This window comes from Ranitomeya imitator, chromosome 10 (genome assembly GCF_032444005.1).
Source record: "Ranitomeya imitator isolate aRanImi1 chromosome 10, aRanImi1.pri, whole genome shotgun sequence".
NCBI lineage: Eukaryota > Metazoa > Chordata > Amphibia > Anura > Dendrobatidae > Ranitomeya > Ranitomeya imitator.
In genome coordinates this window covers 2126738-2147468 of record NC_091291.1, presented here as the reverse complement: position 1 = coordinate 2147468, position 20731 = coordinate 2126738, and the positions used below count along the sequence as shown (strand labels likewise).

The 20731-nt window shown below is 50.4% G+C and overlaps 1 protein-coding gene across 2 annotated transcripts in view; it reads right to left on the bottom strand.

The window, feature by feature from the left end:
* HSPG2 (heparan sulfate proteoglycan 2) overlaps positions 1-20731 on the bottom strand; it is a 265969-nt gene that overhangs the window by 119311 nt on the left and 125927 nt on the right. For both annotated transcript variants that reach the window (XM_069741877.1, XM_069741878.1), the window contains exons 25-35: positions 10375-10493; positions 10190-10301; positions 9996-10109; positions 9800-9921; positions 9638-9724; positions 9505-9554; positions 6052-6140; positions 5831-5971; positions 5556-5747; positions 269-361; positions 42-122 (exon numbers count right to left, since the gene is read on the bottom strand). In XM_069741877.1, the coding sequence (XP_069597978.1) occupies positions 42-122; positions 269-361; positions 5556-5747; positions 5831-5971; positions 6052-6140; positions 9505-9554; positions 9638-9724; positions 9800-9921; positions 9996-10109; positions 10190-10301; positions 10375-10493 (1200 nt within the window). The remainder of the gene's footprint in view (positions 1-41; positions 123-268; positions 362-5555; positions 5748-5830; positions 5972-6051; positions 6141-9504; positions 9555-9637; positions 9725-9799; positions 9922-9995; positions 10110-10189; positions 10302-10374; positions 10494-20731) is intronic.

Sequence of the window (20731 nt, the reverse complement as noted above, 5' to 3'; positions counted from 1 at the left end):
GCCACGGCTCGGCTCACCAACCCATCCTAGCTCAGTCTCACCTCTCTGAATGCAATCTCAAAGGTTTTGGTCTCGCGAGGGCGCACTTCAGTCTGATAGGCCACCAAGGTGATGTCATTGCCCTGGAAGGGAACGCAGAGGATCAGGATAGGTCAGTCACTAGCTGCGCTGTCATCTGAGGGCTCAGCTCCTGGACCCCAACATGACACCACTATGACCTGGAGACACGCGGGAGAGCATCCACCATGGCAGCCGATCTCTGCATTACCGTAATCTGCACGTCGGCATCAGGCAGCGGTGATCCCCGGATTCCAGACGTGTAGGTCAGTGTGTAGCGGAGCGTTCCACCATAAGACGTCACCTGCAAAAGGAACATGGCACAAAGTCAGAAATTCTGTAAAAGACGTGGCCTGAAAATCCATGGCTGTGATCTACTGGCTTCCAGGAGCCTGGAGTCACAGGAAATAAGGGGAGGCCACGGGGAGTAAGGGGAGGCCAGCGTCTTTACCTTATCCCCAAGGAAAAGCTTAGGTAAGGACCAGTAGAAGACCCCCTCCGGGAAAAGAGAGAAGCCCTTGTATACCAGAGAGTACTGGGAAGAGAACAGAGCAGGACATGGCGTCAGGATCACAGCGGCGGACCTGCACCCCCCATGCACAGCACACAGCGGGGGTCTTGTACCTTCTCCGCTCCTCTTAATCCCGGCGTCTGAGAGAAAAGGACATTTGTAGAGTCCTGACGAGTGGCCCGTGCAGAGGCTCCGGCCTTAAGGTGTGGAAATTGGAGGGTTATGGCAAAAAAGGACATGGCACCAATACGTAGTCACAGAGCACGGGGGCCGCGGCTGACGGCACACACCTCGCCTCATACCTCATGTGTAGCATCTTGAGGCGAACGACTTGGGGCGCCGGATAGAGGGAATGTGTGAGCTCTTGCACGAGATTGTGCAATTTCCTGAGCTCGCTGGTGGCGCACAGAAGGGGATGGTGGACCAGCTGGCGCGACTAGAGACGACGGCGAGAGGACCGACCCGACCTCTGAAACATTAGTTTTGCCTTTTGCAGAACTGGAGGAAAAGATGGAGAGAAGCGTCCAGACCTCACGGTCCACTTCCTCCTGATTTCTATCCATCTGGAGCCAAAGGAAAGAGGCAGAAGAGAAAGAAAGGAAGGAAATGAACGACAGGAGGACGGCAGATAAAAAATCAAAGCAGGAGATAAGTGGCGCCTCACAGAACACCAGCCGAGGACGTACGAGTGATACAAACAGGACGGGAGGTACAGAAACACAAAAGCCAGCATCATCACCATCACACACAGGAGCAAGCGCACAAGCATCATCATCATCACATACAGGAGCAAGCGCGCGAGCATCATCACCATCACACAAGAGCAAGCGCGCGAGCATCATCACCATCACACACAGGAGAAAGCGCACGAGCATCTTCATCATCACATACAGGAGCAAGCGCGCAAGCATCATCACCATCACACACAGGAGCAAGCGCGCAAGCATCATCATCATCACATACAGGAGCAAGCGCGCGAGCATCATCACCATCACACACAGGAGCAAGCGCGCGAGCATCATCACCATCACACACAGGAGCAAGCGCGCAAGCATCATCACACAGAGGAGCAAGCGCGCAAGCATCATCACCATCACACACAGGAGAAAGCGCACGATCATCTTCATCATCACATACAGGAGCAAGCACGCGAGCATCATCACCATCACACAGAGGAGCAAGCGCGCAAGCATCATCACCATCACACACAGGAGAAAGCGCACGAGCATCATCACCATCACACAGGAGCAAGCGCGTGAGCATCATCACCATCACACACAGGAGCAAGCGCGCGAGCATCATCACCATCACACAGGAGCAAGCGCGCGAGCATCATCACCATCACACACAGGAGCAAGCGCGCGAGCATCATCACCATCACACAGGAGCAAGCGCGCGAGCATCATCACCATCACACACAGGAGCAAGCGCGCAAGCATCATCACCATCACACACAGGAGAAAGCGCGCAAGCATCATCACCATCACACACAGGAGCAAGCGCGCGAGCATGATCACCATCACACACAGGAGCAAGCACACGAGCATCATCACCATCACACAGGAGCAAGCGCGCGAGCATCATCACCATCACACACAGGAGCAAGCGCGCAAGCATCATCACCATCACACACAGGAGCAAGCGCGCGAGCATGATCATCATCACACACAGGAGCAAGCACACGAGCATCATCACCATCACACAGGAGCAAGCGCGCGAGCATCATCACCATCACACACAGGAGCAAGCGCGCAAGCATCATCACCATCACACACAGGAGCAAGCGCGCGAGCATGATCACCATCACACACAGGAGCAAGCACACGAGCATCATCACCATCACACAGGAGCAAGCGCGCGAGCATCATCACCATCACACACAGGAGCAAGAGCGTGAGCATCTTCACCAAAACACACAGGAGCAAGAGCGTGAGCATCTTCACCAAAACACACAGGAGCAAGCGCGTGAGCATCTTCACCAACACACACAGGAGCAAGAGCGTGAGCATCTTCACCAAAACACACAGGAGCAAGAGCGTGAGCATCTTCACCAAAACACACAGGAGCAAGAGCGTGAGCATCTTCACCAAAACACACAGGAGCAAGAGCGTGAGCATCTTCACCAAAACACACAGGAGCAAGAGCGTGAGCATCTTCACCAAAACACACAGAAGCAAACGCGTGAGCATCTTCACCAAAACACACAGGAGCAAGAGCGTGAGCATCTTCACCAACACACACAGGAGCAAGAGCGTGAGCATCTTCACCAAAACACACAGGAGCAAGAGCGTGAGCATCTTCACCAAAACACACAGGAGCAAGAGCGTGAGCATCTTCACCAAAACACACAGGAGCAAGAGCGTGAGCATCTTCACCAAAACACACAGGAGCAAGAGCGTGAGCATCTTCACCAAAACACACAGGAGCAAGAGCGTGAGCATCTTCACCAAAACGCACAGGAGCAAGAGCGTGAGCATCTTCACCAAAACACACAGGAGCAAGAGCGTGAGCATCTTCACCAAAACACACAGGAGCAAGAGCGTGAGCATCTTCACCAAAACACACAGGAGCAAGAGCGTGAGCATCTTCACCAAAACACACAGGAGCAAGAGCGTGACTCTCAATCTCTCAAATAGAAGCAAATGACCAGCATCATCACTCACACATAGGAACAAGCACCAGAGCATCATCAATCTCTTGCGCATGAGCAAGCGTGTGACCATCATCACCAAAACACAGGAGCAAGCGCGCAAGCATCATCATCATCATCACCATCAGACACAGGAGCAAGCGCTGGAGCATTATCACTCTCACACAAAGGAGCAAGCGCAGGAGCATCTTCACGATCACACATAGGAGCAAGCGCCCGAGCATCATAATCATCACCATCACATACAGAAGCAGCAGTCATGAGTGAGCAGAGAGCATGGAGGTCAATGAGGGCGAGGCCGGGGATCAGCGGCTCAGCAGGTGGATGAGGAATATGGAGCTCACAAGCCCTGCATCATATCTGCAGTGTGGCGAGTGCTGGGGAGATGGTGGGGCACATTGTGTGATCTCTTCTGGACTACACTTAAGCATGCTCTGCAAGCAAAGGCAGTCCCATGTGAGCCGCTACCTGGGCTTGTCGTCGAAAACGATGTTGAAGGTCATGGCTTTCTTCTAGGTCTCCAGCGGCGACTCTTCTGCGCATTTCCTCTTCGGTCAGTGATGATTCGTTCTGCTGGACGTACAGGATGGTTATCTACATCAACCCATGCATCGCGGCCCAGAACCACCAGTGGACTAGAACCGATAAAGCATCTAATATACCCTGAAGACAGGCCAGGAGCAAACCATGCATCCACAGTCCAGTATCGGGTACACTGGGGTGGGATCAGTACAGTATCGGGTACACTGGGGTGGGATCAGTACAGTATCTGGTACACTGGGGTGGGATCAGTACAGTATCGGGTACACTGGGGTGGGATCAGTACAGTATCGGGTACACTGGGGTGGGATCAGTACAGTATCGGGTACATTGGGGTGGGATCAGTACAGTATCGGGTACACTGGGGTGGGATTAGTACAGTATCGGGTACACTGGGGTGGGATCAGTACAGTATCTGGTACACTGGGGTGGGATCAGTACAGTATCGGGTACACTGGGGTGGGATCAGTACAGTATCGGGTACACTGGGGTGGGATCAGTACAGTATCGGGTACACTGGGGTGGGATCAGTACAGTATCTGGTACACTGGGGTGGGATCAGTACAGTATCGGGTACACTGGGGTGGGATCAGTACAGTATCGGGTACACTGGGGTGGGATCAGTACAGTATCGGGTACACTGGGGTGGGATCAGTACAGTATCGGGTACATTGGGGTGGGATCAGTACAGTATCGGGTACACTGGGGTGGGATTAGTACAGTATCGGGTACACTGGGGTGGGATCGGTACAGTATCGGGTACACTGGGGTAGGATCAGGTGTGTGTAGCTGACGGAGTACATGCGGAGAGGTTGAAGCACGCGGGTCTACTGGGTGAAACGACCATGAACATTTATCCACAAGCAGTGATTACACCGCAGCCTCTTCTCGTCCCTAGGTGGACAGTATATATATATATATACACGCACTATGTGCCACACGCTCATGCAGCGTCATGCAGGCTAATACCTTGTGTGCGCGCCGCATGCGAGCAAAGAACATCTCCCTCTGCGTATAGAAAAGAAAGAAAGAGGTCAGCCGGCGGCACAACTAGCCCAGCCCGCGGCACAACTAGCCCAGCCCGCGGCACAACTAGCCCAGCCCGCGGCACACCTGGCCCAGCCCACGGCACAACTGGCCCAGCCCGAGGCACAACTGGCCCAGCCCGCGGCACAACTGGCCCAGCCCGAGGCACAACTGGCCCAGCCCGCGGCACAACTGGCCCAGCCCGCGGCACAACTGGCCCAGCCCGCGGCACAACTGGCCCAGCCCGCGGCACAACTGGCCCAGCCCGCGGCACAACTGGCCCAGCCCGCGGCACAACTAGCACAGCCCGTGGCACAACTAGCCCAGCCCGTGGCATAACTGGCCCAGCCCACGACACAACAGGTCCAGGGGGTAGCAGGGTCTAGAAGGTGATGTCATATCACATGTCTGGTTCTCTGCCCGCACCCCTGACCACTCTCGGCACTGGCAGCCATACTTGTAATCAGACAATCAGGATCTGACCCCAACCAAGGAGGAAAGGAAGCCGCGGCGTTACCAATCAAATCCATCAGAGGCAGGCGCAGGTCCGAGGTCACTGTAGTCGTAGTCTGTTCAGCCCCCAGCTTCTTGCCACGTCCTATCCCCTGACACCGGCTGCTCAGGAATCGTCCGTCGGGCCCTTTCTTAGGACATGGCCGCTCATTATTACTGGTCACTGTGCTGCTTTTGCCACCTGCTCTGCTCACTTCCCAGTAGCACAAGGGGTCTCCAGAGTACAGCTCCCCCACAGTCAGACCCCCAGGTCGTTACCTTATCCCCCTGGTAGTTCTCTGGGAGCTGCCAGTAAAAGGACTCCTGTCCCAACTGGTCAAACTGTCGATACGAGAGCTGCGGCCCCTGAACGGACATCTCCACCACGAATCCAGAGGTGATCCGGACGTTGTGCTGACGGTTCACCAGGGCAAAGTTCTGGAAGTTTCCAGGCAGGAAAGGGCTGGTGACCTGGAAGAGAGAAACGGGAGGTCACTCGGGGCTCCCCGGGAACTACAACTCCCAACATGCAGACATCAGGGGTCCCGTCTCACCAGTTCACGATGATAGCTGGAGCTGGAGCATTGCTGGGTGACCCCCATACAGAAGCACGGCAAACAGCCATCTGGGTGGTCCGCACTGAGGTAGAAGTGACTGGGGCGACAGGTACTGCATGAAAGACCCTCCACATGTGGCTGCAGAAAGCAGGAGAGGGTCAGCTCCACATACCCCGAAAATGTGCACGCAGGACCTCACGTCACCCACGGGCACCTACCTTACACGGGCACTGACGGTGCGAGTCACAGGTGGTATTAACGCTGCCCCTCAGATCACACTGACAGCCGGTGCTGGGGCCGGGGGTCGCTGCAAGAACATCAACACGTGGATAGATATAATCCTCTAAGGGTCACTTCCGTCTGTTTGTCTGTCACGGAAATCCCGAAGCGCTGATTGGTCGCGGTCGGCTGGGCGCGACCAATCAGCGACAGGCACAGTCCGGCCACGAATTGGCCCCTCCCTACTCCCCTCCAGTCAGCGCCCACATAGCCGCTTAGCTGTCCGTTAACGCTGCCATTAACCCTGTGTGACCTATGTTTTACTATTGATTCTGCCTATGCAGCATCAGTAGTAAAAACATATAATGTTAAAAATAATAATTAAAAAAAAAAATCATTATATTCTCACCTTCCGGCGTCCGCGACAGCCTTTCCCGCTCCTCGCGACGCTCTGGTCCCAAGAATCCATTGCGGTAATGACCCGAGATCACGGGGCAGTCTCGCGAGACCGGTACATCATCATGGGTTATTGCCGCAAGGCATTACTGGGACCGGAGTATCACGAGGAGCATCACTAAAGGTCTGGGCTGGATCCAGGGGCTGCCGGAAGGTGAGTATATAACTATTTTTTATTTTAATTCTTTTTTTAACAGCGATATTGTGCCCACATTGCTATATACTACATGGGCTGTGTTACATACTGTGTGGGCGGTGCTATATACTACGTGGGCTGTGTTACATACTGCGTGGGCTGTGCTATATACTGCGTGGGCTGTGTTATATACTGCGTGGGCTGTGTTATATACTGCATGTGCTGTGTTATATACTGCGTGGGCTGTGTTACATACCACGTCTGCTGTGTTATATACTACATGGGATGTGTTACATACTACGTGGGCTGTGTTATATACTACGTGGGCTGTGTTATATACTATGTGGGCTGTGCTATATACTACGTGGCTGTGCTATATACTATGTGGGCTGTGCTATATGCTACGTGGGCTGTGTTATATACCACGTCTGCTGTGTTATATACTACGTGGGCTGTTACATACTACGTGGGCTGTGTTATATACTACGTGGGCTGTGTTATATACTACGTGGGCTGTGTTATATACTGCATTGGCTGTGCTATATACTGCATGGGCTGTGTTATATACTGCGTGGGCTGTGTTATATACTACGTGGGCTATGCTCTATACTATGTAGCTGTGCTATATACTATGTGGGCTGTGCTATATAATACGTGGCTGTGCTATATACTACATGGCTGTGCTATATACTACGTGGGCTGTGTTATATGCTACGTGGGCTGTGTTATATGCAACGTGAGCTGTGTTATATGCTACGTGAGCTGTGAGACTCTTTCGCCCGGGGCCCTCAAAAACCTGCAGCTGGCCCTGGCTTCACTGATTGGTCGCGGCCGGAAGAAACCTGCGTATAAATTGCATTATTCTGAAAGCTTCATAAATAAACTACATACATATTCTGGAATACCCGATGCGTTAGAATCGGGCCACCATCTAATATATAAAGCTGAATGTGTGTGTGTATGTATGTGTGTGTGTGTGTCCGGGATACCGTCGCAGCTACAGCCACAAAATTTTGCACAGTCACACGTCTGGACCCCGAGAGCGTCATAGGCTATGTTGTGAGGCAAAATTTTAACCCCGCGCGTTCCAATTCACCAAACAATTTTGCCCATATCTACATAATGGGCAAAAAGTGAAAGGAAAAGTGTTGGAGGCAAATTGACAGCTGCCAGATGGGAACAAGGGGACTTAAAGAGTGAGAGCGATGGCGCCAAAGAGTATATACCGTACAGTTGCTAAGGTAGGACCCCGACATGGGATACTCACCACACATGGGGATATGAACACACACACAAAAGGCGCCACACACTACCACGTACTTGAACACATATACCACCCTCAGCACACATTTCACCACACATACACCAACCTCGCCACATAAAAGTCGAAACACAAAAGTCGCCGCTCAAAACTCGCCACGCGCAAAACTCGCCACATGCAAAACTAGGCTCACGCAAAACTCGCCACACGTGCAAAACTCACCTCATGGAAAACTCGCCACACGCAAAACTTGCACCCGCGGAAAAATTGCCACATGCACAAAAGTTGCAACACATGCAAAAGTTGCCTCACACAAAACTTGCACATACTCAAAAGGCACCACACATAAAACTCGCCATGCGCAAAACTCGCCATGCGCAAAACTTGCTGCACACAACTTGCTGCACTAACCTGTCACATGTAACTCGACACACAAAAAGTTGCTACACGCATGTCGCCACACAACTCATCTCACAAAAGTTGCTACATGCATGTCGCCACACGCAACTCAACACACACAACTTGACAAACGAAACTCGCCCTAAAACACACACAAGTCTGGTATTATCCTTCAAAAATAAAAATCTGATTAATAAGCAGATACACACCTGTCACACACACTATACACACCTGTCACGCACACTATATACACCTGTCACACACACACCTGTCACACACACTATATACACCTGTCATGCACACCCGTCACACACACTATATACACCTGTCACGCACACCCGTCACACACACTATATACACCTGTCACGCACACCTGTCACACACACTATACACACCCTTTTTGCATTTAGATAGGAAATATTTTACTATACACACCCGTCACACACACTATACACACCTGTCACACACACTATATACACCTGTCACACACACTATATACACCCGTCACACACACTATATAGACCCGTCACACACACTATATACACGCGTCACACACACTATATACACCTGTCACACACTCTATATACACCTGTCACACACACTATATACACCCGTCACACACACACTATATAGACCCGTCACACACACTATATACACCCGTCACACACACTATATACACCTGTCACGCACACCCGTCACACACACTATATACACCTGTCACACACACTATACACACCCGTCACACACTATACACACCTGTCACGCACACCTGTCACACACACTATACACACCCGTCACACACACTATATACACCTGTTACACACACTATACACACCTGTCACACACACTATATACACCTGTCACGCACACCCGTCACGCACACCCGTCACACACACTATATACACCTCTCACGCACACCTGTCACACACACTATATACACCTGTCACGCACACCTGTCACACACACTATACACACCAGTCACACACACTATATACACCTGTCACACACACCTGTCACACACACTATACACACCCGTCACACACACTATATACACCTGTCACACACACTTTGTACACCTGTCACACACACTATATTCACATGACTACAGGAATGCCTGGTGAGGACAGTGCGTCCCCCGCCTGCAGGAGCAGACATGATACCACGGGCCTCGGTACCACACTCGCAGGTCCGGTGACGTACGTGTGCATGGCTGTCCCCGTGTCGGGTCTCCTCTGTAACCAGGCGCACATCTGTAAGAAGGCAGCATTGCATTAATGTTGTGTAGAGGCGTACAACGCCCGGCCCGTCACCCGCAGACCACAGACATCATCACCTCTCACACTGACGCCCGATGGAGCCAGTGGGGCAGGAGTCACACGTGGGCTGACCGTCCGTGTCCAGGAAGCATGTGCCGAAGTACCTGATGGGAAGAGGTAGCGAAGGTAAGAGACAGAGAACGGCAGCCGCGCCCCAATTCCATGCTGCAGGGACCTACTGGCCGGATGTGCCCCTGCACGGGCATGGCTGGCATTGTGCTGGGCTCCCTGGCCTCGGGGCTCCATAGAAGCCGGGCTTGCAGCGCTCGCACTTGGCTCCCTCTGTGTTGTGCTGGCAGTTCTGAAACACAATCAGGGTCCAGATGAGCAGCGTGATCTGGAGACACGGAGACACGGCGTGGCACCGACACTCACCAGGCATTCTCCGCTCTCCCCGTCACACTCGCTGGAGTGACCCCCGCACTGACAGCGCTCACAGGTGCCCAAGTAAAGACCGCTGGTGGAGCGAGTGTAGCCAATGTCACAGTCCTGGGGGACAACAGGTGAATCAGTGCCAGGCCGCCATTACTGGGTGCGCACAGTACAGGGTGTGGATGGCCCCCACTCACCTGGCAGGAGGGTCCGCTGTAGCCCACTGGACAGGTGCACTGCTCCACCTCCACCGCCTGCTGCAGTCCTGTGGCGTGGGGCACCGCGATGTCCATGTGGATGTTAGAGATCCTGGTGATAAAAAAAGCAGAAATGTCAGCACAGCAGAGCCCGGGGGTCCGCAGTCCTACGTCACCCCCAGTACCTGCTCTCTATCATGCGCTCAGCATAGGACGCCCGGACCATCAGCACATCGATATCTGACAGCGCCATCAGCAGGTGTTCACGGGTCGCATCCTGCCCGTCCGTCCGTCGCCAGGAGCTCTGCCAGAGACAAGCGGGGCAGGTGACGGGGGCAGATACTTTCCTCAGGAGCCATATTGCTGGATCACTACTGGGGTGACAGGGGCAGATACTTTCCTCAGGAGCCATATTGCTGGATCATTACTGGGGTGACCGGGAAGATAATTTCCTCAGGAGCCATATTGCTGGGTCATGACTGGGGTGACGGGGGCAGATACTTTCCTCAGGAGCAATATTGCTGGATCATTACCGAGGGGCAGATACTTTCCTCAGGAGCCATATTACTGGATCATTACCGGGGTGACGGGGGCAGATACTTTCCTCAGGAGCCATATTGCTGGATCATTACCGGGGTGACGGGGGCAGATACTTTCCTCAGGAGCCATATTACCGAGGTGACGGGGGCAGATACTTTCCTCAGGAGCCATATTGCTGGATCATTACTGGGGTGACAGGGGCAGATACTTTCCTCAGGAGCCATATTGCTGGATCATTACTGGGGTGACCGGGAAGATACTTTCCTCAGGAGCCATATTGCTGGGTCATGACTGGGGTGACGGGGGCAGATACTTTCCTCAGGAGCAATATTGCTGGATCATTACCGAGGGGCAGATACTTTCCTCAGGAGCCATATTACTGGATCATTACCGGGGTGACGGGGGCAGATACTTTCCTCAGGAGCCATATTGCTGGGTCATTACCGGGTTGAAGGGGGCAGATACTTTCCTCAGGAGCCATATTACTGGGTCATGACCGGGGTGACGGGGGCAGATACTTTCCTCAGGAGCCATATTGCTGGGTCATTACCGGGGTGACGGGCAGATACTTTCCTCAGGAGCCATATTACTGGGTCATGACCGGGGTGACGGGGCAGATACTTTCCTCAGGAGCCATATTGCTGGGTCATTACCGGGGTGACGGGCAGATACTTTCCTCAGGAGCCATATTGCTGGATCATTACCGGGGTGACGGGGCAGATACTTTCCCCAGGAACCATATTGCTGGATCATTACCGGGGTGACGGGGCAGATACTCTCCTCAGGAGCCATATTGCTGGGTCACTACCGCGGTGACGGGGGAGATACTTTCCTCAGGAGCAATATTGCTGGATCATTACCGAGGGGCAGATACTTTCCTCAGGAGCCATATTACTGGATCATTACCGGGGTGACGGGGGCAGATACTTTCCTCAGGAGCCATATTGCTGGGTCATTACCGGGTTGAAGGGGGCAGATACTTTCCTCAGGAGCCATATTACTGGGTCATGACCGGGGTGACGGGGGCAGATACTTTCCTCAGGAGCCATATTGCTGGGTCATTACCGGGGTGACGGGCAGATACTTTCCTCAGGAGCCATATTGCTGGATCATTACCGGGGTGACGGGGCAGATACTTTCCCCAGGAACCATATTGCTGGATCATTACCGGGGTGACGGGGCAGATACTCTCCTCAGGAGCCATACTGCTGGGTCATTACCGCGGTGACGGGGGAGATACTTTCCTCAGGAGCCATATTGCTGGATCATTACCGGGGTGACGGGGGCAGATACTTTCCTCAGGAGCCATATTGCTAGGTCATTACCGGGGTGACGGGGGCAGATACTTTCCTCAGGAGCCATATTGCTGGATCATTACCGCGGTGACGGGGGCAGATACTTTCCTCAGGAGCCATATTGCTAGGTCATTACCGGGGTGACGGGGGCAGATACTTTCCTCAGGAGCCATATTGATGGGTCATTACCGGGGTGACGGGGGCAGATACTTTCCTCAGGAGCCATATTACCGGGGTGACGGGGGCAGATACTTTCCTCAGGAGCCATATTGCTGGGTCATTACCGGGGTGACGGGGGCAGATACTTTCCTAAGGAGCCATATTGCTGGATCATTATCAGGGTGACGGGGCAGTGTTATGATCCGGTGACCTTGGAGCCGCATGAATAACTTTCACTGGAGTAGGTGGTAACTGTACTGACCGCAAATCCTGATCTGACACCGCAACTAGAAGTAGCCGTGGGGTGTGCCTAACAAACCCTAGACACCTCGTCACAGCCGGAGGACTAAATACCCCTGGAAATAGGAATACTATCTTGCCTCAGAGCAGAACCCCAAAGGATAGGCAGCCCCCCACGAATATTAACTGTGAGTAGGAGAGGAAAGACACACGTAGACAGAAAACAGGATTTAGCAAAAGAGGCCACTCATGCTAAAATAGGAAAGGATAGGACAGAATTCTGTGCGGTCAGTATAAAAACCTTCCAAAAATATCCACAGCAGATTATACAAAAAATTCCACCATCTAACTAAAGACGTGGAACGTATATCTGCAACTCCAGAGAATCCTACACACAGAGCAGAAATACAATCAAAAATCCAGCACACAGCATGTGTGCCATAGAAAAAGAAACAGACACTTATCTTTGCTGAATTGGCAGCTAAGCAGGAGAAACCAGACAGAGGTCCAACACCTCCAAAGAACCATTGACAACTGGAAAGGACTAATGAATCCTGCAAACCTAAATACCCCAGTCAGAATTGCAATCAGCAGATACACCTGACCAGGACTGCAGCCCTGGGACAACTGCATTACCACCTACAACCACCGGAGGGAGCCCAAAAGCAGAATTCACAACAGTACCCCCCCCCCCCTTGAGGATGGGTCACCGAACCCTCACCAGAGCCCCCAGGCCGATCAGGACGAGCCAGATGAAAGGCACAAACCAAATCAGCGGCATGGACATCAGAGGCAAAAACCCAAGAATTATCCTCTTGGCCATAACCCTTCCATTTGACAAGGTAGTGAAGCCTCCGCCTCGAAAAACGGGAATCCAAAATCTTCTCAACAACATATTCCAACTCCCCATCAACCAACACAGGGGCTGGAGGATCAACAGAGGGAACAACGGGCTCCACATATTTCCACAATAAAGATCTATGGAAGACATTATGGATCGCAAAAGAGGCCGGAAGCGCCAGTCGAAAAGACACCGGATTAATAATCTCAGAAATCCTGTAAGGACCAATAAACCGAGGCTTAAACTTAGAAGAAACCTTCATAGGAACATGACGGGAAGACAACCAGACCAGATCCCCAACCCGAAGTCGGGAGCCAACACACCGACGACGGTTAGCAAAACGTTGAGCCTCCTCCTGAGACAACACCAAATTGTCTACCACATGAGCCCAAATCTGCTGCAACCTGTCAACCACAGAATCCACACCAGGACAGTCAGAAGGCTCAACCTGCCCAGAAGAAAAACGAGGATGAAAACCAAAATTACAAAAGAAAGGCGAAACCAAAGTAGCCGAACTAGCCCGATTATTCAGGGCAAACTCGGCCAATGGCAAGAAAGCCACCCAATCATCCGGATCAGCAGACACAAAGCATCTCAAATAAGTCTCCAAAGTCTGATTAGTTCGCTCGGTCTGACCATTTGTCTGAGGATGAAACGCAGAAGAAAAAGACAAATCAATGCCCAGCCTAGCACAAAAGGCCCGCCAAAACCTAGAAACAAACTGGGAACCTCTGTCGGACACAATATTCTCCGGAATACCATGCAAACGAACCACATGCTGAAAAAACAACGGAACCAAATCCGAAGAGGAAGGCAATTTAGGCAAAGGCACCAAATGAACCATCTTAGAGAACCGGTCACAAACAACCCAGATAACCGACATCCTCTGGGAAACCGGAAGATCAGAAATAAAATCCATAGAAATATGCGTCCAGGGCCTCTCAGGGACCGGTAATGGCAAAAGCAACCCACTAGCACGGGAACAACAAGGCTTTGCCCGCGCACAAGTCCCACAGGACTGCACAAAAGAACGCACATCACGCGACAAAGAAGGCCACCAAAAGGACCTACCAACCAAGTCTCTGGTACCAAAAATGGCAGGATGACCAGCCAACACAGAACAGTGAACCTCAGAAATCACTCTACTAGTCCATCTGTCAGGAACAAACAGTTTCCCCACAGGACAGCGGTCAGGTCTGTCAGCCTGAAATTCCTGAAGAACCCGTCGTAAATCAGGGGAAATGGCAGAAAGGACCACCCCTTCTTTCAGAATACCGACCGGTTCTAAGACCTCAGGAGAATCAGGCAAAAAACTTCTAGAGAGGGCATCAGCCTCAATATTCTTAGAACCCGGAAGGTACGAGACCACAAAATCAAAACGGGAAAAAAACAAGGACCATCGAGCCTGTCTAGGATTCAGCCGTTTGGCAGACTCGAGGTAAATCAAATTCTTATGATCGGTCAAGACCACAATACGATGCTTAGCTCCCTCAAGCCAATGTCGCCACTCCTCAAACGCCCACTTCATAGCCAACAACTCCCGATTGCCGACATCATAATTGCGTTCAGCAGGCGAAAACTTACGGGAAAAGAAGGCACACGGTTTCATTAAGGAACCATCAGGATCCCTCTGGGACAAAACGGCCCCTGCCCCAATCTCAGAAGCGTCAACCTCAACCTGAAACGGAAGAGAAACATCCGGTTGGCGCAACACCGGAGCAGAAGTAAAACGACGTTTAAGCTCCTGAAAGGCAGAGACAGCCGCAGAGGACCAATTCGCCACATCAGCGCCTTTCTTCATCAAATCGGTCAAGGGTTTAACCACGCTGGAAAAATTAGCAATGAAACGGCGATAAAAATTTGCAAAACCCCAAAATTTCCGAAGGCTCTTCACGGATGTGGGCTGAATCCAATCATGAATGGCCTGATCCTTAACCGGATCCATCTCTATAGAAGAGGGAGAAATAATAAAGCCCAAAAAAGAAACCTTCTGCACCCCAAAGAGACACTTAGACCCTTTCACAAACAGGGCATTGTCACGAAGGATCTGAAATACCATCCTGACCTGTTCCACATGAGACTCCCAATCATCGGAAAAAATCAAAATATCGTCCAAATATACAATCAAGAACTTATCAATATAAGTCCGGAAGATATCATGCATGAAGGACTGAAAAACAGATGGAGCATTAGTGAGCCCGAATGGCATCACAAAGTATTCAAAATGGCCTTCGGGCGTGTTAAACGCAGTTTTCCATTCATCACCCTGCTTAATACGAACAAGATTATATGCCCCCCGAAGGTCAATCTTCGTAAACCAACTAGCTCCCTTAATCCTAGCAAATAAATCGGTAAGCAAAGGTAAAGGGTATTGAAACTTGACCGTGATCTTATTCAAGATGCGATAATCAATACAGGGTCTCAAGGAGCCATCTTTTTTAGCAACAAAAAAAGAATCCCGCTCCCAAAGGTGAAGAAGATGGCCGAATATGCCCTTTCTCCAAAGACTCCTTAATATAGCTCCGCATGGCGATATGTTCAGGCACAGACAGGTTGAAAAGTCGACCCTTAGGAAACTTACAGCCTGGAATCAAGTCAATTGCACAATCGCAGTCCCTGTGCGGTGGAAGGAAGCTGGACTTAGGCTCATCGAATACATCCTGAAAATCAGACAAAAACTCTGGAATTTCAGAAGAGGAAGAAGAGGAGATTGACATCAAAGGAACATCATTATGAACCCCCTGACAACCCCAACTAGTCACAGACATAGACTTCCAATCCAACACAGAATTATGTACCTGCAACCACGGAAAACCCAGCACGATAGCATCATGCAAATTATGCAACACCAGAAATCGACAATCTTCTTGATGGGCTGGCGCCATGCGCATGGTCACCTGTGTCCAAAACTGAGGCTTATTTTTAGCCAAGGGTGTAGCATCAATGCCCCTTAAAGGAATAGGGTTCTGCAAAGGCTGCAAGGGAAAACCACAACGCCTGGCAAACTCAAAGTCCATTAAGTTCAAGGCGGCGCCTGAATCCACAAACGCCATGACAGAAAATGATGACAATGAGCAGATCAAGGACACAGATAACAGAAATTTAGGTTGTACAGTACTGATGGTAAATGAACTAGCGATCCTCTTTGTTCGCTTAGGGCAGACTTAAATGACATGAGAAGCATCGCCACAATAATAACACAACCTATTCTGACGTCTGAAACCTTGTCGTTCCGTTCTAGACAGAATCCTATCACACTGTGTCCCGATTCCCCTGACCGCTGTCACCAATGGGTCAGGATTCACACCGTGACAGTCACCCCTACATCACGGGTTGAGGTGACTTTAGGCCAACAGACGGCTATCACATGTGCAGGGGGGCTTATCTTAGTTATCCCTCCACTCCACGATGTGATGAAAAACCACACACAAGGCTATTGACCTCTTAGCTTACAGCAGGGGCTTATTCTAGGTATCCCACAGCTTTCAATATACCACAAACTGCAGGGATTTATGTATATCCCGCTTACAGTTCCACTTAACACTTGCAGCTCTCTGGCGCCCCCTTACTCTCAGGTCAGATTAGGTACTGCACCCTGGGTAATTAGTCGCCAGAAAGGCTGCCTGCTATGTACTGGCTATTGGGCACGCTGCAACGACGTGATAACTACTCCCACTTAGGCAGGATCAATAATTATCAATGCCGCAGTCGCTATAACGCCACCCAACTACCCGGTACAAAACGTATGCTGCCACCAGCTTCGATTAAACGGGTCCGAAGCTAACCCAACACAGTAGCGTATTTCCCTTCAGAAGACAGGGTAAGTTTAGAGCAGGATGAACGAACTAATATGAAATATTATATCCCATAAAAATAATTAGGCAGTGCTTTATCAAAAATATTTTATAAAGATGTTACAAATGAGACAATTGCAAATATGTACAAGGGTAATTATAACATAAAGGGAATAAATGAGAAAAAGCAACACTCACATGCTCAAAGCATGACAGGTGTTATGAAAGGCAATTCAGTATTACAATGGACATAGCGGTCAGAGCACATACAGTGATCTGACAATAACCCAAAATCATAGAACGAGCTCTGAGACGTGGGAACTCTGCAGACCGCAATCCCTAATCCTCTCCAAACAACACTAAAGGCAGCCGTGGATTGCGCCTAACTCTGCCTATGCAACTCGGCACAGCCTGAGAAACTAACTAGCCTGAAGATAGAAAATAAGCCTACCTTGCCTCAGAGAAATACCCCAAAGGAAAAGGCAGCCCCCCACATATAATGACTGTGAGTTAAGATGAAAAGACAAACGTAGAGATGAAATAGATTCAGCAAAGTGAGGCCCGACTTTCTTAACAGATCGAGGATAGAAAAGGTAACTTTGCGGTCTACACAAAACCCTAAAGAAAACCACGCAAAGGGGGCAAAAAGACCCTCCGTACCGAACTAACGGCACGGAGGTACACCCTTTGCGTCCCAGAGCTTCCAGCAACAAATTAGACAAGCTGGACAGAAAAAATAGCAAACAAATAGCAAAGAAGAACTTAGCTATGCAGAGCAGCAGGCCACAGGAATGATCCAGGGAAAAGCAAGTCCAACACTGGAACATTGACAGGAAGCCAGGATCAAAGCACTAGGTGGAGTTAAGTAGAGCAGCACCTAACGACCTCACCACATCACCTGAGGGAGGAAACTCAGAAGCCGCAGTACCACTTCCCTCCACCAACAGAAGCTCACAGAGAGAATCAGCCGAAGTACCACTTGTGACCACAGGAGGGAGCTCTGCCACAGAATTCACAACAGACAGGCAACCATACGTCCCAGCTCATTTGGACGTGTGCAGGGCTCTTCCAGGAGAAGACAAGAAATCAAGGAGAAAGTGACTCCTCAGAGCCTGCCAGACACTTAAAACATTAAGGCTGTGACATCACAGAAAGGCTGGCTTATCCAGACCCTCCTCTCTCTACATTCTGCCTAAACTTTAAACTATTTTCTCTGATTTCTATAACTTCACTACAAAACATGTCAGAGTCCTAACATACTCCTCATTCATCTCGGATTAACGTGAGCATTCTAAGGAGATCAAATATGTCCTATCTGGGATACATATTTACAGAGAAAACCCTACTTCTTTACCAGACGGAGTTAGAAGCCCGTGTTTCGGGGAATGGGTAGGTACACCGAGTGAGAATAAGAATATATATTTTCTTAACGTAAACATGGTGCATAATATCGTACAAAAACCAAACAAAGGATCTTTCATGAATTTTGGAGCCATTTTTCCTGTTCTAGCTGGAGGAAGATTCTAACCTGGTCGTAAATTCCTCTCGGCCATAAAACTTCCCCCAGTACATTGGCAAAGCAGCTCTTGGCTGAGGAAAAGGGAAGGGATTTGAAGCTACAACTGTTCCAGCATCACTCCAAGAAGGGGGGCTTAGCCCACGCAGGCTAGCAAGAAAACTACTTATGATATTTCATACCATATCGTGACACACTGCATTGGCTCAGGTATCTGCTCTGAGGACAACGCCACAGCGCGCACAGTTCTGCGCTCCCGCAAGCGCCGGTCAATCTGAATGGCCAGAGACATAGAATCACTCAGACCGGAAGGCGTGGGAAACCCCACCATAACATCTTTAACGGATTCAGAAAGACCCTTTCTGAAAATTGCCGCCAAAGCATCATCATTCCATTTAGTCAACACAGACCATTTTCTACATTTCTGACAATACAATTCGGCCGCCTCTTGACCCTGAGACAGGGCCAACAAGGTCTTCTCCGCTTGATCCACAGAATTCGGTTCATCATATAATAATCCTAAAGCCTGAAAAAAGGAGTCTACATTAAGCAAAGCCGGATTCCCAGATTCCAGGGAAAATGCCCAATCCTGTGGATCGCCACGCAGCAGAGAGATCACGATTTTAACCTGCTGAATGGAATCACCAGAGAATCGAGGTCTCAGAGCAAAAAACAGTTTACAGTTGTTTTTAAAACTCAAAAATTTGGACCTGTCACCAAAAAACAAATCAGGAGTAGGAATCTTCGGCTCTAAAACAGGAGTTTGAACAATATAATCAGAAATACTCTGTACCCTAGCAGCAAGCGGGTCTACACGAGAAGCTAATTCCTGAACATTCATGCTAGCACAAGCCTCCTCAGCCACCCAGAGATAAAGAGGGAAGAGAAGACAAAGCAGACTGCAGAAAAAAAAATTGCTCAACACCTTTCTTCCCTTCTTCTGAGATGCATTTAACTCATTATGGGCCAGTTGTACTGTTATGATCCGGTGACCTTGGAGCCGCATGAATAACTTTCACTGGAGTAGGTGGTAACTGTACTGACCGCAAATCCTGATCTGACACCGCAACTAGAAGTAGCCGTGGGGTGTGCCTAACAAACCCTAGACACCTCGTCACAGCCGGAGGACTAAATACCCCTATAGATGGAAATAGGAATACTATCTTGCCTCAAAGCAGAACCCCAAAGGATAGGCAGCCCCCCACGAATATTGACTGTGAGTAGGAGAGAAAAGACACACGTAGGCAGAAAACAGGATTTAGCAAAAGAGGCCACTCTAGCTAAAATAGGAAAGGATAGGACAGAATACTGTGCGGTCAGTATTAAAACCCTTCCAAAAATATCCACAGCAGATTATACAAAAATTCCTCCATCTAACTAAAGACGTGGAACGTATATCTGCAACTCCAGAGAATCCTACACACAGAGCAGAAATACAATCAAAAATCCAGCACACAGCATGTGTGCCATAGAAAAAAAAACAGACACTTATCTTTGCTGAATTGGCAGCTAAGCAGGAGAAACCAGACAGAGGTCCAACACCTCCCAAGAACCATTGACAACTGGCAAGGACTAATGAATCCTGCAAACCTAAATACCCCAGTCAGAATTGCAATCAGCAGATACACCTGACCAGGACTGCAGCCCTGGGACAACTGCATTACCACCTACAACCACCGGAGGGAGCCCAAAAGCAGAATTCACAACAGGGCAGATACTTTCCTCAGGAGCCATATTGCTGGGTCATTACCGGGGTGACCGGGCAGATACTTTCCTCAGGAGCCATATTGCTGGGTCATTACCGGAGCAGATACTTTCCTCAGGAGTCATATTGCTGGATCATTACCGGGGTGACGGGGGCAAATACTTTCCTCAGGAGCCATATTGCTGGGTCATTACCGGAGCAGATACTTTCCTCAGGAGTCATATTGCTGGATCATTACCGGGGTGACGGGGGCAAATACTTTCCTCAGGAGCCATATTGCTGGATCATTACCGGGGTGACGGGGGCAGATACTTTCCTCAGGAGCCATATTGCTGGGTCATTACCGGAGCAGATACTTTCCTCAGGAGTCATATTGCTGGATCATTACCGGGGTGACGGGGGCAGATACTTTCCTCAGGAGCCATATTACCGGGGTGAAGGGGGCAGATACT